The 23,161-nt window shown below is 35.2% G+C and overlaps 3 protein-coding genes and 1 long non-coding RNA gene across 4 annotated transcripts; 2 read left to right on the top strand and 2 right to left on the bottom strand.

Moving 5' to 3' along the window:
• Positions 1-3,130: 3,130 nt before the first annotated feature.
• LOC111205894 lies at positions 3,131-7,191 on the bottom strand. Its single transcript, XR_007325262.1, has 2 exons — positions 7,082-7,191; positions 3,131-6,796 (listed from the first exon to the last, which is right to left on the bottom strand). It is a non-coding gene; the product is annotated as an uncharacterized LOC111205894 (long non-coding RNA).
• Positions 7,192-9,007: 1,816 nt separating this feature from the next.
• LOC125584167 (meiosis regulator and mRNA stability factor 1-like) lies at positions 9,008-9,514 on the bottom strand. The gene has a single exon (XM_048752189.1). It carries the CDS (start codon positions 9,512-9,514, stop codon positions 9,008-9,010), a length of 507 nt encoding a protein of 168 aa, XP_048608146.1.
• A 7,834-nt stretch (positions 9,515-17,348) lies between these two features.
• Positions 17,349-20,598, top strand: LOC125584166. Its single transcript, XM_048752184.1, has 3 exons — positions 17,349-19,453; positions 19,536-19,817; positions 19,950-20,598. Exons 1-3 carry the CDS (start codon positions 17,349-17,351, stop codon positions 20,596-20,598), a joined length of 3,036 nt encoding a protein of 1,011 aa, XP_048608141.1.
• A 151-nt stretch (positions 20,599-20,749) lies between these two features.
• Positions 20,750-22,852, top strand: LOC125589210. Its single transcript, XM_048761676.1, has 6 exons — positions 20,750-20,883; positions 20,984-21,222; positions 21,318-21,521; positions 21,608-21,700; positions 21,813-21,914; positions 22,000-22,852. The coding sequence occupies exons 1-6, from the start codon at positions 20,751-20,753 to the stop codon at positions 22,303-22,305; spliced, it is 1,077 nt and encodes a 358-aa protein (XP_048617633.1). The 5' UTR covers position 20,750; the 3' UTR covers positions 22,306-22,852.
• The last annotated feature ends 309 nt before the right edge of the window (positions 22,853-23,161 follow it).

The raw sequence follows: 23,161 nt of genomic DNA, 5'->3' as shown, positions 1-23,161 counted from the left end.
GACTTTGTCAGAAGACTTTTAGGAACTTCAGACGACTTTACAGGAAGTCCAGACGACTTTTAGGAAGTCCAGACGACTTCCAGGAAGTCCAGACGACTTTGTCAGAAGACTTCCAAGAAGTCCAGATGACTTCCAGACGACTAACAGGTAAGTCGTCCCAGAAGTCTTCCAGATCTGAAAAACCTGCATATCAAATCCAGATCTGAAAAACCTGCATATCCAAAAACGTTCAAATGACTTAAAAATAGAGAAAATGAGTGGAAGATTAGATAAATCTACATTTATAGAACACACAAAAATACATATCTAAAATTAATAGATCTACCTTTAAATTAGTGGAAGATGAGTACCATTTGATTAGAAACCTGCAAAAGAGATAGATTATTAAGAAATACATGAGACAAAACTGAAAAATTCATATAAAGTTTGGTGTTTTCAAGTCAAAAAGATTAGAGAGAGGTTGGAGAGTTTTAGAATGATGAACATTACATTTTTGTTGCAGCCATTTGAGAGGATGAGAGAGAATGTGTAAATTTTTCTTTATATAGGGAGACAAAAAATCCAATTAGGTTAAATATTTTTGACTCTGACGACTTCCTGGACGACTTACATTTCAGTCGTCTGGTGAAGAAATTAAAACTGACGACTTACATGTAAGTCGTCCAGAAGAGTTTAATATTTTTAGCGGAAAATTAAATATTTTTAGCGGGAAACTAAAATAGAAGACTTTCCAGACGACTTACAAGTAAATCGTCTGGTTTAAATTATTTAAGCGGGAAAATAATTTTTTAAAAAAATTTTAGGCGGGAATATTTGGACGACTTACATGTAAGTCGTCTGTTTTAATTTCTTCACCAGACGACTGAAATGTAAGTCGTCCAGGAAGTCGTCTGAGTTAAAAATATTTAACCTAATTGGATAAAGTTTCGGTACGATGTGGACGGCTGAAATATACGTCGTCCGAGTAAATTATTCAACAGACGACTGAAATATAAGTCGTCCACACCCTAAACATAACCCCTAAACTTAATTATCTAATTAAACACTTCATAAAATCAAATCAAACTTGAAAAGTGTTTACTATACACAGAAATTATAAACACATATAGGTGAAAACTAATTTTTGAAAAAAACATTTTAGTTTTCCAAAATCTAACCCTAACAATACATACAATACTACAACATATGTTTGCCAAACTCTTAAACCAAAGTATTTCATGATTCACTACTTCCACTCATCTATCTTCAAAACAAATCAATTTTATCATATCTTAATTTATATCACTTAAAACTGTTTATAATTACTTGATTTTTATTTTTCACGCATCAAAATATTTTTTTACAAAAATTATAAATTATTTTTAAAATAAACTGGTACCAGACGACTTACACTTCAGTCGTCCAGACGACTTCCAACATCTCATACGACTCAGACGATTTACTGGGGCTATATTCGTAAAAATGGCTTCTGTTTTTTTGTTTGGTCACAAGGGGCTGAGCTGTAATTTCACTAGGCTTTTAGGTTAGTTTTGCATTTGATTCAAGTTTGGGTACAGGTTTGGGGTTAAAATCAAGTTGTGGGTTAGTTTTGGCAAAAACCCCTTTATTTTTTTAGAAATGTTATTGTTTAGATGTATATTGTTTTTGTTAGGAGAATATCATATATTAGTAATTTTATGATGTTTAGTTAAATTTCTAATGAATGGTCTAACATAGACTTATGTATGGTAGATAAAAAATATGACTTTATTTTAATAGAGTAGATAATTATAATTCATTTTGAATTTTAACGAATATATGTAAATCAATATACTCACAACATGAGTGATTCGACTGATCCAACTTATATCTAAAATTATAGATTTAACTACGATAAGAATATATAGATAGACTAGTGGCTAAATTTACATTAAAACTATTTTTATATTAAAATATGTTTTAATTTGAAATATTGCACTTCCTATACAAACATAACTAAATAATTTGCACGAATGAAATTTCCACTTTTCAATTTTAATATAACCATAATTGATGTTTTACAATATATGTTTGTTTCAGTTATATTAAATTTTCAATTTATAATGATACTTTTCTTTAATTTCTGGTGTTTTACTAATTAGATTATGTAAATTACTTAGCATTTGTTGAAATTTTTTTCATAACAAAATTAATTGTTGGAAATCTTAGCGAAGGAAGGAAGAGATCACATCATTCTTCACCTTGGCCTTAGATCTACGAATGGAAATAGAAAGAAGAAACAGATCTGAAGCTTATAGCTTCGCACGAATCAGATCTGGAACAGAAAAGATTGGTGCTACCACCAAAGGACAAGGGATGACAGATTCAAGATAAAAGAGATGAACGTGATGGAAAAAAAAACTAGGGTTCCTTACTTTACCGGTGACCAGATCTAGAAGGAAAACAAGACATATGTAGACAATGGGAGAGATCAGTTAGGGATCTCTGATGGCTTGGCTCTGGTGTGCAACAAACAAAGAACAACGAGGAGAGAGATGAGAGAGAGAGAGAGAGAGAGAGAGAGAGAGAGAGAGAGAGAGAGAGAGAGAGAGAGAGAGAGAGAGAGAGAGAGAGAGAGAGGAGAGAGAGAGAGAGAGAGAGAGAGAGAGAAGAGAGAGAGAGAGAGAGAGAGAGAGAGAGAGAGAGAGAAGAGAGAGAGAGAGAGAGAGAGAGAGAGAGAGAGAGAGAGAGAGAGAGAGAGAGAGAGAGAGAGAGAGAGAGAGAGAGAGAGAGAGAGAGAGAGAGAGAGAGAGAGAGAGAGAGGTTGGCCATGACAGAACGAGAGAGAAGAGAAAAAAAAAAGAAACTTTGACGGCTAAAATTTTCAGATCTTTCTGGAACTTTGTATGGTTTTGTTTTGGTTTCTAAATGAGAGAAAATAGAAGGGAAATGCTCCTTTTTAAAAGAAAAAGAAGAGAAAACACTACAGTTTACTATGCGGAACAAAAAAAGAAAAGCAAAAAATAATGGATTTTGAGTTCAATCAAGTTAATAATTAAAAAAAAAAACCATCCCGGGTTTATGAGAACTGGGATTTGACAATTACCAATAATGCAGATATGCTGCATTTATTAATCAGAATTGAAATTTATATTTATATTTTACTTAAATATTATCTTTAGGATTTGAGCACATGAAAAGTTTAATAATTAAAATATTACGCTGATGGCTGCATTAGCTATAGCCACGAAATCCTCTATAACTAATGTCATCTCCATGAGCTTTTTCGAGGCCTTGTCTGTGTTCTTGCCGATTGTATCCTTCACACGTTGTGTATCGTCGTAAGTTTCAAGGATTGTAATGCTTGAACCCGCGGCACCCGGGGCACCATCCTCCATACATAATCGAGCACCTCTAAAGTTATTCACTATTGTGGCATAGTTTTCACTGCACATCTCAAAATATTTTTTAAATGTAGGCTCTTTTTCCAATCCGGCAACGAAACCTGCCCTTTCTTTAGCCTGGGTCGATCCAAGGTCGAGTGTGACTTTCACAAGTTCGACCTATATATTAAAAAAAAAAACACAATTTTATTGAAATTTTGTTTTTCAGAAATAATAATTATCCTACAATTTTTTCCATAATAGTGATTACTTATTTACATAGTTTCATTTACAAAATAAAGCTTTTAACCTTTTCCCGTACACTTTTTCTCAAATACGCTTGTTAAAAAAATAATTAACTTGGTAAATAAGCAAATATGCCAGATTTCATACCAGTAAAATCAATGAATTTATCTAAAATATTGTACTAAGATTTTGAACCCTAATAGATTATCATGAATCTTAAACCCTAACATCCTTTTTATCTCCTCCCGACACAAAGAAAACTGGCACATTCTTTTAGCACATTCCAGAATCGAGACCAGAATATGATCCATAGCAAACTCCTGCTGCGACGTCCTTTAGCACATTCTTTTCTTCGCCATGAACCAGTTCTGATTGCATCAATTGGCCTGCACGTGGTGCACTGAGAGTGAGCTTCATAAACAGCCATAATTCCTCCTTGTACCTCTTGTGGAATGTATCACTAGCTGCAAGCAGCTTTGTATCTTGTAATTCATTTTTCACCAAAAGGGAAACCTGTGCAACCAAAACGTGTTGAGCTGCCTTCACTAGGTTGTCTCCCTTGCATTTGTTGCTTACTATGTGCTTTAGGAGAACTACGGGTAGACTCATAACCGTAATAGGCATCTTAATAGGAACTCTATGTGTGCCGATGCAGAATTCGTTCTCATCAAAACTAAAATCTATCAACGATGGTTCCAGTACCGACTTTGCAAAGTTAGAATGGTGATTTATCTTGAAGACTGAATCTGTCTCTGAGAGTTTAGACTTCCACTTGTGCTTCATATAATACTCCATTTCACCACGTATTAGTTGCTTCACATCGCCACCGAGGCAGCTCTATTTTGCATAATTTGATCCATAGCGAGATCCAATTATGGAAATATCTTTATGCTTCCATTTAACAACACTTCCCAACAGAATGTAAGCTTCCTTGGAAGAAACAAAAACTGATTCCCTGCTCGAGAATAAACAGCATGGTTTGGTCAGCTCTCGGACCAGCAAAAACTGATTTTCCTTTGTCATGAAGCAGTCTTGGGCTCAAGAACATCTCAACATCTTGCAATACAGACCACACACTAGTTTTCTCAATCACCAAGAACAGAATGTGTCTCATGCTGCCAGAGCCACTGCTTTGAATGTTCTGCAAAATTAACCATAAAATCTGCAAGGTCTTGGTTTTGCAAGAACATCCAGCAGGGAACAAGTAACGGTTCTTGTGCTCCTTCTGGTCAGAAGCTAACAACTTCGTATTATACCATTTGCCTCCCACGAGCACAGCAAAGATTGACATTAGCACATTACCATCATAAACTGACCCTCTTGAATCACACTTATACTGTCGGCAATGCTTATCTTCTGGCCTTGTCAAAACATTTTGCCTAGTATTTGTTAAATTCGCCTCACAATAGAGAGACCACAAGAATGACTCCCAAATTCTCCAACAAAATGCTATATCTATATCCATATTTGATGGATCAAAATCTTGTAAGGATGTTCCCACTTGCACTTCTAAGTAACGATATCCGAACAGCAGCAACTGCTTCTCATACTCATGAGCCAGGGGTTTCGAACTGAATCCTTGCCTCTAGATTAAAATAAGAAAATACCTTAAGGCTGGACTTTTCATTCACTGTCCAATCTTGAATTTATTTTGCCAGGCTAAGTAACATCACCAAAGTCTGTACACAAGTCCGATAATTCTGGGACCAATCCCACTGAGATGCTTTAGCTGACAACCCGCCAGGCTCCCGTACACGCTCCGCATCAGAACAGTGAACGCTGTTTCTTAGTCCTTCTACAAGATGCCTTGCATCTAGTGAATTTGCCGTTACCGAACATACCATTTTCTCTGATTTTGGTTGCCCCACTCAGCTGAGACATCAACAGTAAAATCCCAACCTCCACGGTGAACTTCAGCTTCATAAGTCTCTCTAAACTTACATTTAACCATACTTCCCAGCAGAATTTAACCTTCCTTGGATTGAACAAGGTTGAATCTCACATCAGCCATAAGCTCTTTCCTCCTCTGAACTTCCCCAAGTTTTCATCACCTAATAGCTTCTTGTTTCGAGCAGGAGGTTTATGAATCTTAGCGCCAAACTCAGATGCACCAACTAGCAATCTCGGCATGTCTTGAAACTCTAAATGCAGTTCCTTATGTTGAATATGAAGTCGTCTCATCGGTCGGTCGCGTATCTGACTTTGCTGCAGAAAACCACAAGCTTTGACGTTTCTCTGTCCAGTACCACTGAGCTACTTAAGTTGGTAACCCACCTGGCTCCCATACGAGTTTCGCCTTTTGAGATTGGCTGCCTATCATGTGTTTGATATTTTCTCCAAGACATAAGCTCATCTTTTCGTGTTCATTGCTTTTGTCTTGGTGCTCTCTCTGAACTGCAACATCAACAATCTGCAAAGCTGAAGTGAAACACTCCAACGATTTGGAAAACGAATCATGCTTCATAGCAGTGTTGGTAACAGGTTCATAGGGTTCAACCAAAGTGTCTTCAAGAATGGGTTCATCATCCTTGTCAGTAACTAGAATCGTTACTCCTTTGTGCTTCAGATGATGACCAGGAATATCAACCTCTTCACAGAACGCACACAACCCCTTTGACATCCTGTCATAGACTTCTTCACATGAAAACTTCCGGAGTAGCTTTTTGTTCTTCAACCGTGGAGCTTTAGCTACCTTAGGTGCATCCTTAACCTCTGAAATCAGTTCCAATCTCTTAGAACCTGGAGGATCATCTAAAGGATTAAATGGCTGTGGAGCAGCAATCGGGGAGATCAGATCGGATCCGGTGGTTTGGGTGGGAACGATGGGAACTGTGCTGCGTTCGCCGTGTCTTCGACGACGGGTAGATCTGGATTTGCCGTGGTTTTGGCCTGATGTTCATTACCCCAGCTCTTCATACAACTCCAGAAGTCTTTCATCTTTTAAAGTGCCATCTTAATTCAAAAACTTACCTGCTGAAGGAGCTTCTCGTCTGGAACTATCTCACGTCTGCATCTCCTCGCTGGAGGAAGCGAGCCATGGAAGAAGCACGGCAAGCATATTAACAAGAATGCTGCACGAGGCAGACGGAGATCAACGTGGTGGCCCGCCGCAAACTCCAAAGCAAACCTATGAAGCGATTCTAGCTCACCTATTCTAGTTCTCAGTATCTTCATTAGCTGTTTGTAGCTGAGACGGACCGTAGATGTCCCTGTTACAAACCAAAAACAAAATTAGACCGCAAGGTTTATCTTGGGCCATTCCCTCAATTCAAACATGACATTTAAAAGCTCCATTTCATCCATCAATAGACTAAGTTCAGATTGCTTGCTCGTCTGATGTTAGTCATAAAAGTAATGTGTATTAACAACACATGAAGGAACAGAAAGACTGAAATGAAAACTGATAAGGTCTTAGAAGACTAATCATGTAAAGGAGACTATCCCGATTATGGAAACACAAAAATGATTCACCATATTAAGGGTCAAAGCACAACCTGATTGAGCACGAAGCTAAAAAAGTTGGCTCTGTGCCAGCACATGCAAATTTTTGCATAGTGGAGTGGAGTGTTACGAACTGATCTTGCAAAGCTTGCTCCCTGTATAAAAGAAGACTATGGGAGTGTGGGTGATGGCTAACACCCGAATCATTCAGGGTAGGAAAAATATTTTTTACCTGTCCTTAAAAAGCTCCAACGTATTCTGATTTCGTTGTTTGATCTCAACGACCTCCTTAGTATTTTCTTCCATCTGAATCAAATAAAAACAATACGATGTGAATCTTCAACAGTTATCATTTACAAGATCACAAAACAGCATTTCTATTTGGCTCGGTGTGTTAGTTGGGTTAAGCATTCAAGGAAGCTAAGATTTACTGACAACAGTCGCATTAGTTTAGAAAAAAACAAAAGCTGACCTGCTGCTCAAGCTGGCGGTTCCGTTCTTCTAGTCTCCTTATTGTGGACTGATGATTTTTCAGATGAGTCGCTTCTGCCCTAAATTCCTCAAGTTCAACTTTCATGTTTCGATTCTCAGGCTCCACTTCAGATAATTTACGCTCTTGCTCCTGTAATTACAACAATGGAAGCAAGAGCAGGAAACGGATCTGGTGCTTCATAGTGTGATGCTTATTTATTTATTTATTTTTTTTTTTTTGAAGTCTCTTACCAAGATAAACCATATAGTATGTTAATAGAATGTCATAAACAGATGAACAGCAAGGAAACACATAACCAGCTATCCATCTGAAACTTGTTTCCATGCAATCAAGTGAAACTTTCTCAATCCCATCACATTAAGTTATCATTGCCTTATGAGAATTATGAGAGATACAAGGAGGAAGAAGATGCATTTGTTTCTTCTCAAGTACATGTTTCAAGCGACCGTGTACATGATCTGGAGAGAACGTAACAGAAGAAGGCATGGAGAAGCTGAAGCTCCAGCAGGGCTTTTGATAAAACTACTTGATAAGAACATGAGAAACAGGCTCACTCTAGTGCAAAGGGGAGGGGATAAAGAGATTGGAGAAGGAATGCAACATTGGTTCAATACAAGATAGAATTCTGATGCATTTTAAAATAGGAGTTTCATTAAAAAGAGTTTTTTTCTTTTGAATTAAATTTAACATTCAATTCAAAAAAAAATAATAATAAGCTATCATTGCCTTCTCCGGAACATCTAAAAGCAATCTTCTCACATCTCTAGTTTGATTCAGTCGTACTAACTTAAATGGAATCTAAGTTAAACCTAAAAACGAATTTCTCTCACCACAACAAGCTACCAGCCTACCACCGAGGAGTCGAAGCAAGCGAATAGATAGCTCGATATATGAATCTGAAACAAACCTTTCCAAAAATGTGACGACAGGAATGGGAGAGGAGGAAGAAGAAGATGGAGGAGAAATCTCTTCGCGTCCTCCGAGAACGAATTCGCCACATGCGGACGAGAAGAAGAAGGTACAGAGCTCGAATTGACCGTGGTTGATGAAGACGCCGCGACTCCTCCTCCGCCTCTCGCCGCCTCAAAGTCCGGTAAAGGCGTCGCCAGTTTCCGTCGAGTTTCTCTCTCTCCGTTTCCGTCAATAAATCTCCACCTTCAACGGACTCGTCAATTTTCAAATCTGTGATGGTTTTTCACCATAGAATTATATCGGGTTCGGCGAGAAGAAGGAAAGGTCGAGACGCGATCCGATTTTGATTTTTATTTTTATTTTTTTAACATTATTTTGACCGTAAAAGAGAAAAAAAAAAGAAAAAACAATGTAACAAAATGTACTTTTTTTTTTCTTTTTATTGAACCGGAATTAATACCGGGTTTTCTTTCTCTTACAACACATCTCGATCAACCCTTTTTAGCCACATTTATTTATATTCCGGTTTAGTGGTTTAGCTAGTTAGTTGGTTTACTCAACCCTTTTATCACATTTAGAACCACCTTAATAAATCCCACCACAGGAAATGGGTGTAACCAACTTTGTATTGTATAGCCTCCGCCGCAGATTCAAGATTGTACGCCAATATTGTATTATGTCCTTCGGTCTCGAGCTCTCTAACCACCCCCTCAAAACCACCATCACCGCTGATCAACATAAAGTTCCCTCGATCTGTACATCCCATCTTCTCTCTAATTCGTTTCACGATTTCGTCATCGCTGGCTTGCTTCGCATTTGTGTGCAAATCATAGTATTCAACCCCGTTATTCAGCAATACGTCCTGTATATGCTGAGGAACCCGGTCTTGGTTAGCGGCCACGGCCAAAATCCTGATATCTCCTTGATACCCTTGGTTCCTTAGTGATCGTCTGATCCTTGCAAGGACAGTGCGAGCTGGAAGACCGCGCGGGACAGCGCAATTCTCTATGTCCCATGCTACGTACACTGTCTTGAATGCATAAAAAGGTATGGGCATCAAATTGTGGTCTAATATTGCCATCTACAAGAAAAATCAAACGTGTTAAGAAAAAAAAAAATATATATATATATATATATATATATAGAAGCTGATTCAACACACAAGGAAATCTCTTAATTTAACTATATACATATATACCTCTGATTATTGGGTTAAAGTGAAGAGTATCTTTTGTGAATTCTAAAAGTGAAGAAGTCTCGTCTTGTATTTATAATACGCCGATCGATCGAGTATGGAGCACCAAACGGTCCACATTTCACACTATACTTTTCTACCAAATGCATGCATGCATATTGCTGCACCAAATTACACTTCTTCTTTTTTTTTTTTTTGTTCAGTACGGTAACCAATTTAATTCACCAAACGGTCTAAAGATGTCATATTCTTTTGGCAGTTACCTTATTTGATTCTTAAACGCGTGAACTAAAGAATGGTGATTTTTTTTTTTTTTTTTAAGGGGAAAAATTGCTAATATAGAAGACGGGTGGTAGACGAACTAGGAACATTAGTTATTCTTTTGACTTGGGAACAACTTTTTAGTATGAGATGAGAAATAGTTGTATTTCTAGTTTGTAAAAAGAGAAAAGATCTAAAGTCTCATTTCCGAAAGTAGAACTTGTGACAAGGATATGAAGCTGTTGGTAGAAGAAGAACGGTGTAGATTCATGCATCTTAATTTCTTGAAGAGCCTCTATAACCTTTTAATTCACAAACTCATTTCTCTAAAATCTCAATTCCTTGTAATCAAACTCATCATTGTTGTTTTGCTATTGTTGCAGCGTGTACCTAACTTGTTGTGTTCTCCTCAAAATATCTATCCCATTGTCATTCTTGTTTATGTCACCAGCCTCTATTTCTCAGTTTCAAACTTGGTAAAGTTGGTTACGAGAGAAAAACTGCGGACTTTTATCGGAAACAGAAGTAGTGCTAACATGAACCTAATCTCTTCTTCTTCCTCGTTGTATATACTCTTAATCAAATAATACAAATGATAAGTAATCTATGATTGGTATATATGAACCAAAGATATTAGACTATCAGCAGCCTCATAATCATTTAGCACAAGAGAATCAGATTATAAAACAGTGGATGAAAACAAAGGAAAGAACTATTGTTTTTGTCAAATAAATTGGTTAGCATGATCTCCTATATTTTGGGATTTTGATAATTAACTTGGTAGACAACACTTTCTACACAAAGTAGCATGTGCCGACAAAGCTAGAAACCGTATACTATTTGCGGTAGACTTTTAAATATAGGTATAAATCGTAAACTACACAAAGTAGAATCTGAAAGATTTAGCAGAACGTATATTCAGAAGATAGTAGAAAAAATAACATTATTTACAATACATAATCTAGCTATATTAGAGATTACTTAATATTGGGCAGAATTCATATTCTAACTTAGGTAGAAATAGTTTAGAAATCAGGATACATCTACCCTCACGTACAAGTAGAAAGTAACTTCTAAAATAAGTAGAACAAATATTAGAAAATGGATTTTTTTTGTTTTTTAAAATATTATTTTGAACCAATCAAATAATTATGATTTCATATTTTCTTAATTTTCGTAAGTGTAAAACTATATAAACTATTTATTTATAATATTTTAATAATTAATAAAGGGAAAAATAGAAAAAAATAGTAAATAATTGAGAAAGTGTATTAGGACAACTGAGTAGTTAGTTTAATTTATATTAGCAAATCTCTTATCTCTCTTATCCGTATATATTAAAAGAGAAATATGTTGATCTATTGTAAATATATATTATAGTTTTAATAAACTAATCATAACACTAATTAATAATTTACAGTTAATGTTTTTACTTCTTTCCTTAAATAAAAGGTGTGGAATACCTAATATTATTAAAATGTATATATGAGAATTAATGATTTAATAATAAAAATTTGATAACAATATTTGTATCCTCTGTCTTTGTTTAATTTTTTATTATTAACATAAAATAAAAATGATGTTAACTATATAATAAAAATTTACATTTTTTGTATATGTTATAATTTGAATTTTTTTTAAATGACAATAAATTACTAAAACTGTTAAAAGTTATATTAAAAATTTTGTTACCAATAGTCTTACTTTTCATTATAAAAGTATATAAATAATTATAAAAGTTGTATTTACTATATATATTCAAAATAGGTCGAAGAAGCTGTTGGTAGAAGAAGAACGGCGTAGATTAAAGGACATGAAAGTAACTGTTGGTAGAAGAAGAACGGTGTAGATTAAAGGTTTTAGGTTTATTCTCATGTTGAATAGGTCGGTGTAATTATATGTATGATACTTGTTCATGTTTCTCAAAGGCTAAAGGACAATATTTATTCAATAGTTTTCACTAGAAAAACAGATCAGTTGTTCGCCTTTTTTTTTTTCTGAGAAGACCATCATCCTCAGTTATTCCTTGCTAACCTTCCTTCTTGAAAGTTTGATCAGTAAAAGTTACATGTAATAATTATCACATTAAAACAACTCCTATGAAAGCCCACGTCTTTAGAATATTCCAATTCTCAATCACGCAACTTCCTTAAGGATCCGTGTAACAACACATATAGGCTCCAACCAAATATATTATCTCTTGAGGATATAAGCTTGATATTTTTGTTAAAAATAATATAGAGCATATATAAACGCATTACATATACAAATATACGCACACAGTGACACACACACATAAAAGAAACACAAAGATAAAGATTAGAGCTTTTACCTAAGCAAGCTGCGAGAAGGGACAATAAAAAGGCAATGACAGCTTGCGCACGCATAAGAAGAATCGTCAATACTACAAAACAAACATTACTCTGGCATGATCGATCCATATTTATAACTAATACATGTCTTGTGCAACAAGAAACTAAAAAATTACCAACCTAATTTGGAGATGAAGAAGAGTAAACGACGAATGAAGGGGTAAGCTTGATCAAATCCTCTTTTAGTAATCAAATGGTCAAGATAATCCTTAAAACGGAAAATTTGCAAGCAGCGTAAGAAACGATATATCGGTTGCTTATACAGAGAGATCAAGAAAAATACAACGAAGAGAGAAATGTAGTTTCCTATGAAGTGTCTGACATTTACTTGAACTCTTTCCGTAGCATCCTACTGTGACGCCGGGTACGAGTACAGTTCGGTTCCTCCGCAGAAAACGCTAAACGCCGGGGGTTGGCAATTGGCATTGAGATCATCCGTTGTTAGCTAACGGAACGGGTTGGTTTTCAGGAGGAACAAGAGAATCCTCGCTCGTGAACTTACGGTGGGAGATGATGAGCACGAGTGCACGACACCGTTTGGTTATCTCTGCTTTGCATTTCTATTGTGCTAGTTTATGTCTAGCTTTTTTAATGAAAAAGTTTATGTCTTGTTTGTTTGTTTATTTTGGGGTAAAATGTTAAATTTTATACCAATTTTAAAATTTTGGCATAATACAGAGACAACATAGAAAACAAAAAGACCAAAAACTACCGATAAAACTGAGCTACAAGGGAAACATGCGAAAGCAACAAGCAGTGAACACCACAAAAAAAATTAAGAGAATCATGGATAACGAAACACCAATTCCTAGCAATGAACCAGGACATTTGAAAAATTGTCGCAGATCCGAAGAACTAGAGTCCTCATCGTTGTTGCCACAAGCTCCTCCTTCCGAAGCCAGCCCTCAAACTTCGTAAGTGGGAAGATAAGCCTACAGCTTCTCCGAGGACTATGCAAAAACGAACCAACTTTAGAAGACAAAGCTACACCCGGCAGCATAGGAGCTTCTACGGGCAGTCAGAGAAGCCACCTCCGACCAGCATCCTCGAGATAGAGAAACCTCAAGAATCATCTCCTACGATTGTAACAAAGCAGCCAAAGTCAGATCGCTGCCTCTATTCGACATCTATTCACCATCAGCAATGCAACGAACATAAACCCAGTTGAATAATCACCTGTCCAGAGCTTCAAAGCTGCAGACAGAGTCCTCTCAAGGACAAAGCTCTTATTTGGTGAGAATGAGGACGTTGAGAAACGCCACACCACAAACCTGCACCAAGGAAACCAGAGCCAAACCAGCACCACCTCAAGTCAGAGGTGGACATAGACAAACCCTAGATCTTGACTCCGACACTGGACGACACTGCACGCGCCACCACAGAGGTTAAAAGGACCTGGTTGACAAATTCAAAGAATTTTTGCCCCACACGCATCTGTAACTGAGAACCAGCGACAGAACTTCCCGGAGCAAGAAAGGGGTTGAACCCACGCGACAGACGCGCCACCACCAACGGAGAGGAGCAAAACTCTGAGACATGGACCACCAAAAACCTAGCAGAAACCACACACCAACTGCATGTACCTGAATAGAACATGTACACCGATGGCCACACCCGACATAACCTCCAAGACCCAACCCGAAAGACCAAAATTGGAACACACGGAAGGAGAGAGAAGACGAGACAAGGAGAAGATCCCTTACTCCGGTTCCACCAACTGAAACTGGCAACAGATCCATCCCATAAGGGCTGGATCTACCAAGCCGAGAAGGCTGAGAGGAGCAGATTAAGCTGGAAAACCCCACACCCACACCGCAAGAAGAGAACAGATCCAAGCCTCAACAGCAACACTCGACCAGAGAAACCCCTCATCTTCAACTATTCACCCAGCCTCGCCGGAACTCCAAGGCAAGCCCACCCGATGGAGGGACGAACTCAGAGCGACAGCAACCAAGCTGGAGAGGAAGAGGAGAGATAGAGGCGAGGAGAGAGACACCCGTGGGGGGGGGGGACCGACGGCAAAACCTGACCACCGGCCACCCAATCTAAGATCTACGATCTTGTTTTTTTTTCCTTCTTTTTAGAGAGAAAAGTCGTTTTCAATTAATAATAAGCTTTCCTTGTTTGTTTTGTTAATATCTTGAGCTTTAGAGCATCTCCAAAAAGACTCTATTATACAGTTTTGCAAATTTTATATTTGAAGCTTCAAGGTGCTTTTCTCCCAAAACAGAACTTCAAATTTAATTTCAAAATTATTTGTAATTTACCCTATATATGCTCCTTATTTGTCATAATTAAAATAAATTCATACAACTTTTGTAGAAAACTAGCACATATATAAAAATATTATAGTAATATTAATTAATAAAATCTTACACTAAAATTATAAATAGAAATACATAATAAAATATCAAACTACTAGAAAAATACCACATTATTACATAAAATTATTTTATTAATGCTCCATTTTTGGTTATAGAAAATTTGTTTGGACAATATTTTAGAAGTTCCGGAGAAAATTTACTAGACTATTAGTGATGTTGTAATATTTAAATTTGTGTAATAATTATGTCTTCGTGTATATATCTTCTTAAATTTTTTTATTAAGTTTCTTTTGTAATATTCTTGTTGTCTAATTCAACTTTTAAAATATTGTAAATCTTATTTAGATTTAAAAAAAATGATGTGTAAAATTTTAATTTATAAATAAAAAATGCAAATTTCACTACTCAAAACTCTAAATTTAAAGTTTTGAAGGTTCTTTTTGGAGAACAAAAAACTCTATATTTAAAGTTATAAAGTTTCTTTTGGAGACGCTCTTACATATACAATGAGGAATTACAATTAATTCACTAATTCATGTTTTTAGCAACTATGTTACAGTGTATTCATCAATAAAATAAGCATGTATCCTAAGTGCCGTCTCAGTTGTAAATGGGATCCTGAGCTGAAAAAAATATTTTGGAGCTTTTTTAAAGAGAAGAAAAAAAATTGGAACCTTTTTCCTTAAGAAAAGAAAAAATAATTTTAAAAATTTTCAGGCCTTAATATGGGGTAATTTTTTTTAAAAGATTGTAATGTGTCTTGTGCAAAGGTACTTCCAGCACATACACCGGGCCTGAGTTTATATTACCATGTTTACGTGGAAGGTAATTGTTAACTACGAATCCGTGCACTTAATATGCTAACACACTACCAATTTTAAGCCTGATGTAATAACGTGCAATTTGAATTGATTAGAAGATTAAACAGTGGATCTCTTCCATTTAATTTTGTTTGAGATTTTATTTGTTCCCCTAATGAAAGCAAATAGTACAAAACAGCCGATCTAAACTTTTAGCTGCATAGTATTTTTTTTACTAGCTCACAGACACACGTCATTTTAATCCTCAATTTTTAATTAAATACAAATAAATCTCATATAACGTTTACCAAACTATTCCAGTCCCGCTAAAAGTCAACTGTTCAGCTTCCATAGTCACTACAAAAAACAAGGTCTGTAGCATCAGTTAAAATGTATCAGAAAATTTATCGACACAAATTAGAATTACTTAAAAATAAATGATGCAATTTCCACAGTTTTACATCAGCGTTAATAAGTGATGCCATTGTAAATTCTTTTTGTGTCGGTTCATTACAAGTGATGCTAATAAATACATATTTGTATCACTTACCAAAACTAATGCTAATATAACGTCGGTTCATTATAAGTGTCGCTAATAAATATGTATTTGTATCACTTTCAGACAATAACGCTAATATAGTGAATTTGTAACGGTTAGATAACTGATACATTAATTTATCTATTTTTTTATGGTTAATAAACTAATTGAGAAGATGCATATCCGTTAAATTTTGTAGATCTAAACTAATAATTAAAAAAAACATTTCCTTGTGCTGTTGAGAAGATAAATAATGAATCTAACAACTTATGTATAAGTGTATATTTTAATAGATAGTGGCTGAGATTTGTTCCTGTTGATAATTATTTACAAACAAATTTTGTTTTCAGATCCCCTAAAATATTCTACGTTCGGCGGGAAGTGAATTATATCTCTATACATAATATCTTTATATATCAAATACTCACCATAATATCTTTAGAGAAACCTATCATTGACGAGTTTAGTGAATCAAATCAGCTTACGGCGTTTTGCGAGGTAAACCATACTACCTCTTTACGTTGTTAATATAGCTAGTGAAGGTAGACTATTGACATGTGACTATCTCTGTAAACAAGTAAATTATTGATTTGGTTACATAGATTTCTTATTCATTGGTATTGAAAGAATCCCCTGCTCTCTGGACAATCTAATCCTTATTTAGTATTTGTCAGTTAATTGTTGCTTCGTCGTTTTTGCAATTTTGATTTCTTATCTGATTTAGGTTTAATCTCTGATTCGTTTGGATAGTTTGAGTTTGAAAGCACGAATTTACATCCTTTTGACATGTTTACAAGATTTCTCTGAATATCCTACTTGTTTAATTTTAGTGTTAAAATTTGACAACCATTCATTTTTAATATGTATTACAATTAAGAATAACATCGTACTTGTGGTTCTATTTTCTTATTCTGATTGAGGTTTAATATCTGATTTGTTTGGATCTATTGAGTTTGAAATCATGAGTTTTTTTATATCATTTTGACTGGTTTATAAGATTTCTATGAATATCCTACGCTTGTTTAGTTTTAGTGTTAAAATCTGACAACCAATCATTTTTAAAATGTATGACTCTTAACAATAACAATTTAGATATCTGACTATCAGCCAAGTAATGAACCTTCTTAACTAAAAAATATTTATGTGATGAAATCATATGTATCGTTACTTTAACTATATACTAAAAAAAACTATATACTAAAAATAATTGTTTAACTAAATTTGTATATGTATATGTATATTTCTTAGGTCATTATGGACAAGTCATGGATAAACAAGTCTCGTTTATCTCGAGACTATACAAATGGCGTAAAAAAATTCCTAGATTTTGCCTTTGGCAAAATTAAAGTGGACATGTTAAAATGCCCATGTAATCATTGTTCTCTATCCAAATCGAAGCTAAGACAAGATATTGAAGGTGATTTAATGTGTTTCGGATTTCTAAGCTCTTATACGGAATGGGTTTTACATGGAGAGGATGTCGATACTACTGGAAAAGCAACAGAAATCCTTCATGCCCCTGATGACTCTAATTCAACGGCAAATCTTTTGGATGATCTCTTTCCTAGAATCAACATGAATACAGATGTTGGATCTAGTTCTTCTGACCAACCAATCGGTGCTGATAACCCATCAAGTACCAACGATGAAACTAGTTTTGATGAGTTGCTTGCTGATTTTAACCAAAACCTCTACCCTGGCTGCACAGAGCTTACAACGTTAACATTCGTGCTGAAGTTGTATCATATTAAGTGTATGTGCGGGATCAGCGATAAGGGAATTTCTATGGTGCTTGAATTGCTTAAAGAAGCCTTTCCGAAAGCGAAATTTCCCAATTCATTCGGTGACATGAAAAAAGTTATTCGCAAGCTCGGGCTGACATATGAATCAATCGATGCATGTCCAAATGATTGTATGCTATATTGGGAAGCAAATGCAAATAGAGAAACATGTGGAATTTGTGAAGCATCTAGATGGAAAGGTGGTAGTTCTACAGCTAGCGGCGAGGCATCTCAGTCAACAAAGAAAGTGAAACAAATTCCTGCAAAGGTTTTACGTTACTTTCCTTTAAAACCCCGTCTACAACGACTATTTATGTCGTCAAAAACAGCTTCTGATATGAGATGGCATGCAACTGCTCCTGACGGTGATGGAAAGCTTAGACATCCTCGAGACGGTGGAGCTTGGAAGGCTTTTGATTTACAGTTTCCCGAATTCGCATCGGATCCAAGAAACGTTCGTCTTGGCTTGGCCACTGATGGTTTTAACCCATTTGGTAGATTAAGTACAAATTATAGTATATGGCCGGTGATCCTATTTCCATATAACCTTCCTCCATGGATATCAATGAAGCAAACATCGATGATCCTTTCTATGGTTATTCCTGGAAAAAAAATGCCTGGAAATGATATTGATGTGTTCTTGCAGCCCCTTATCAAAGAACTAAAGGAGTTATGGTTTGATGGAATTCAAACTCGAGATGCTTCAACAAATCACACATTTAGCATGAGAGCAGCTCTTATGTGGACAATAAGTGATTTTCCGGGTTTCGGAAATTTATCCGGTTGGAATACTTATACAGCATTGGCATGTCCAAGCTGCAACTATGATGCCGTTGGTCGACGTTTACGCTATGGAAAAAAAAACTGTTTTATGGGTCATCGTCGGTACCTTCCCATTAATCATAAGTATCGACAAAATAAAGCTACTTTTGATGGAACCGTAGAACTTAGAAATCCACCGGTTACACCAACAGGTTCTACAATTAAAGATCAACAAGGAAGAGTTAATATTACTCTTGGAAAGAGACGTGAATTGGTTGGTAAAAAGAGAGACCGGAGTGGTATGGAAAAGTGTGATGATCAACAGTGGAAAAAGAAGAGTATATTTTTTGACTTGCCGTATTGGGAATCCATGGTCCTGCGACATAATTTAGACGTTATGCATATAGAAAAAAATGTGTTTGACAATATTGTTTACACATTGTTAGACGACAAGGGGAAGTCAAAAGATAACTTAAGTGCTAGAAAAGATCTCCATGAGCTTGGTATTCGCTCTGAGTTGTGGCCTGATAATAATGATAAATATGCACCAGCAAGTTTCACTTTGGATCGTAGTGGGAAAGACATTTTCTTAGGTGTCTTAAAAAATGTAAAGCTGCCGGACGGATATGCATCTAATATATCTAGCTGTGTTGATGTAAAGAATCACAAGCTATCTGGTCTAAAAAGTCATGACTCTCATATTATAATGAAAGATTTATTGCCAATAGCAATTCGGAATCTGCTCCCACAGGATGTAGCGTCTGTCATTATTGAGTTATCTCGATTTTTCCGAAGTATATCAGCAAGGGTCCTTGATCCAGATGAATTAGATAAACTACAAGAGCATATTATAATGACTTTATGCCATATGGAAATGGTATTCCCTCCCTCGTTTTTCACGGTAATGGTACATCTAACTGTGCATCTCGTCGAAGAAGCAAAACAAGGTGGACCAGTGGCTTTTCGCTGGATGTATCCAATTGAAAGGTAATCGTCGTAAAATATTAGTCACATAAATATTTCATGACTGGTGAATATAGGAGTATCTCACTAATTAATATATGTGCAGAACTCTTGGACATTTCAAATCCTATGTTCGTAATCGTGCCAAACCTGAAGGATCTATATGCGAACAATATTTGGCTGATGAATGTGTTACGTTTTGCTCAATGTATCTCAATGATATAGAGACAAGATTCAACAGAGTTGGAAGAGTTGATGATCGGCCTTCATTAGTGCAAAATCATACATCAAACTCGGAGATTCAATCAAGTTTCCCAAATGTAGGCCGATTTGTCGGAGCTGGTCAGGTTTATACGCTTAGTTATGTCGAGAGACAACAGGCGCATCGGTTTATATTGATAAATTGTCAATTCCTGGATCATTTGAGAGAGTAAGTTTTATATATTAATCAATATGTACTCTAATTTAAATTGTTTTATATTTTAACTAACAAACCATTTTATAAAAATGGTTTATTTAGGCGATACAAAAAAGAGCTTAGCAAGAAAAAGATTCGTCAAAGCAAGCGGAATCACGTCTTAGATGTTGACAGAGAAGTGCATCTTAATTTTGGGAAATGGCTTAAAGATAGGGTAGAAAAAAATGATGTTGAAGGTGTGTCTGACGATATTAGATGCTTAGCTTTGGGCCCGTCTGAAAAAGTAGTGAAATATTCATCATATAATATCAATGGCTATAAGTTTAGAGCATCAGGAAGAGATGATGGCCTGAAAACACAAAACAGTGGTGTTTATGTGAATGCTAATACGGTGAGTTATGCGAGCTCGCGTGATCAAAATCCTAAAGCAGGAGATATAGCTTATTATGGGAAGTTAGTAGAAGTTATCGAACTAAACTTCTATGAGACTTTTAGAGTTGTGCTTTTCAAGTGTAAATGGGCTGATACTCGCAGTAGTCGAGGCTACAAACATGATGTTTATGGTCATAACATGGTGAACTTTGATCGTTTGTTACACACGGGGGATGAAGAAGAAGACGAACCATATGTCTTGGCCTCTCAAGCAAAAATGGTGTATTATGTAGAAGATCCATGTGAGCAAGGATGGAATATTGCTGTGCATGTCCAACCTAGAGATTTATATGACATGGGGGATAGTAGCCTATCATAATATTTTTTTGAAGAAGTAAATATTTATAGCGCTTACAGTTCAGGTTATATAACATAATGATTTCAAATATTAATAGTTTTAACTATCTTTAATGTGATTTCATCAGTATATTTCTCAATATTAACTAGGTTTATATTTTTCTATGTAGAGTTATGGATTTCACAGATTCTGATGATACACAAGCACCGGAGGATTCGCAGTTTTTAGAGACGCAGTTGGATTTCAGTTGTCCACCACAGTTTGCTCCAGAGTGTAACACTTTCAAATGGAAAGTGCAAATCAGAGGTAACGTTCAGTTTTTTTATTGACACCTATTAGTGTTATGTAACTGATATATATTTAGTTTTAGTTTTGATAACTAATGCATTGTCTGATTATTAAATAGATGCAAATGGAGAAATAGAAGAACAAACGTTGACAACAAAAGAAGTTTGGAAACTGCAAAACCGTAGAGTGATAGTTCATTTTGATGAAGATTGTGGCCAGCCTGATGAAGATTCTGGAGTTTTATTGGGGTCTTGGTTAGGTCAGTTGAGCAATGATGTTAATTTGTTGCCAATTGACTATGCCGATTGGAGGGTATTTGCTCCTCACAGGAAGGACAAAGCCTGGGACATTATTCTGGTAACAAAAAATATTATTACTCTTGCAACATAGTTATTGGTTTATACTTTTCTAACTAGTAATTTGTACTAAAAAATCTATGACTTTTGTTATAGACAAAATTCTGGTTTGATAACCCGGACACAAAAAAGAACTATGTTCTAAGTGTATTAGGGAGCAGATGTAAGGATTTTAAAGTTCGTCTCTGGAAGATGTACAAACGGAGTGACCGTACTGAAACAGTTCTGAATCGTCCTGCCATGGTTCCGGAAGATCAGTGGAATGGTTTTGTTTTCTTTAGATTCACTGAAAAATGGAAGGTATGTTTATGTATTGAATATACAATATATTTATACATATTACTAGATTTGGGACTAACTTTTTAGTATTACATATCAAATTTCAGAAAATGCGTGAACGAAATATCAATAACCAGAAAAAGAATACTTTGCCACATGTCTGCGGAAGAAAGAGTTTTGCAAGGAAGCGACGCAACATTGTAAGTAATTTGAGTTTGCATAATTTGTTGATTCTTCAAACCATTCATGTAGGTACATATTTATGTTTATATTGGACAATAAGTTAAATATTTTTTCTTATATTTTCTTTAGAAAGACCAAACAGGAAGAACACCATGCAGAGCAGAATTTTTCATTGCAAGCCGTAAGAAGTCTGATGGAACTTTTGTTTGTGAAGAAGCAAAGAGTCGTGCGGTTAGTTCCTTTAAATATAAAAGCTTATAACTAATATTTATAAAACCATTAAATTATACATGTTTATATTGTTTAAATATTTCAGGATGAACTCACACTTTTGATGAGTGAAAATCTTTCAGTTGAAAGATCAAATATCACTGCAAGTTTAGACGATGAATATTCCAAAGTTTTTGGACCAGAGCGATCAGTACGAGTCCGGTGCCTAGGACGTGGACCTACACCTTCAAAGCTATTGAAAATGTCCAATACTCCAAATTTAGCAGCGTCAAATTCTGAAGTTGTTGAGCTAAAGTCACAAGTTTCAGGATTGCAAAGTCAAGTCCAGAATTTAGCAGGAATGATCCAACAATTAGTTGGTGCTACTACTATTCAGGTTATTTTATACTAATTACTGTTTTGTATTTTATTGGTGTATTATATTGTTTACTAAATATTACTTTTTATATGTAGACTAATGGAGCGGTGCCAAATTTAGCTGGTGTTCTGTCAAACTTGGCCAATCAACCAAATTTTGCTGATATTTTATCAAATTTGGTCAATCAACAAAACTCTGAGGTACTTTACGAGTTTTATGTTAAACATTTATTTATTTAATTTAAGCATTAGTCTTTTTTTTCAAAAGAAATAAATCTAATCTGATTTTTTTACAGGCAACCCAAAACAGAGATCATCTGGATTAGAGTACGGCGCAGAAACTTTTAATAATTAAGTTTAGACCATTGGTTGGATTATTTATTTTATTAGCTACTATGGTTTTTATGTTTGGTTCCCGTTTTAATATTAGACTTTTGTATGCATTTGGATATTTATCTGAAAAATAATTTCTTTTTTATTATTAATATTTTTTTTATTGTTTTAATGAATTTAATTTGTAATTATTGAACGAAAATATATTACTTCAGTTACATAAGTGATGCATGAGTATTAGTAGCAAATATATTAAATGATGCAACAGTGATATATTAACATCAATTAAAATAAGTGAAACAATTTTTACAATCACTTAAACAAAAGCGTTACCATTATTAGTATCAATTGTTATAACTGATAACACATTTTCCATCGTTTATAAAGAAGTAATGCTAATATTAACATCAGATATTTCAAATGATATAAAAATGCATCATCTAAAAAACCTGACGCAAGTACTTACAACGTTTAAAATAATCGATGCACATAATTAAATCATTTATGCTAAGCGTCACAAATATTTATATCAGTTATGATAAGGGATGCATTATAGT

This window comes from Brassica napus, chromosome A2 (genome assembly GCF_020379485.1).
Source record: "Brassica napus cultivar Da-Ae chromosome A2, Da-Ae, whole genome shotgun sequence".
NCBI lineage: Eukaryota > Viridiplantae > Streptophyta > Magnoliopsida > Brassicales > Brassicaceae > Brassica > Brassica napus.
This window is presented reverse-complemented; position numbering and strand designations above follow the sequence as displayed.

Excerpts from the sequence above, each read along its gene's own strand:
- LOC125584167 (XM_048752189.1), bottom strand. The coding sequence starts at position 9,514 with ATGGCAATATTAGACCACAATTTGATGCCCATACCTTTTTATGCATTC.
- LOC125584166 (XM_048752184.1), top strand. The coding sequence starts at position 17,349 with ATGTGTTTCGGATTTCTAAGCTCTTATACGGAATGGGTTTTACATGGA. Across the intron at positions 19,454-19,535 it reads TGGATGTATCCAATTGAAAG|AACTCTTGGACATTTCAAAT; the intron begins GTAATCGTCGTA and ends ATATATGTGCAG. Across the intron at positions 19,818-19,949 it reads GAGAGACAACAGGCGCATCG|GCGATACAAAAAAGAGCTTA; the intron begins GTTTATATTGAT and ends TGGTTTATTTAG.
- LOC125589210 (XM_048761676.1), top strand. The coding sequence starts at position 20,751 with ATGGATTTCACAGATTCTGATGATACACAAGCACCGGAGGATTCGCAG. Across the intron at positions 20,884-20,983 it reads ATGGAAAGTGCAAATCAGAG|ATGCAAATGGAGAAATAGAA; the intron begins GTAACGTTCAGT and ends ATTATTAAATAG. Across the intron at positions 21,915-21,999 it reads AAGAAGCAAAGAGTCGTGCG|GATGAACTCACACTTTTGAT; the intron begins GTTAGTTCCTTT and ends TAAATATTTCAG.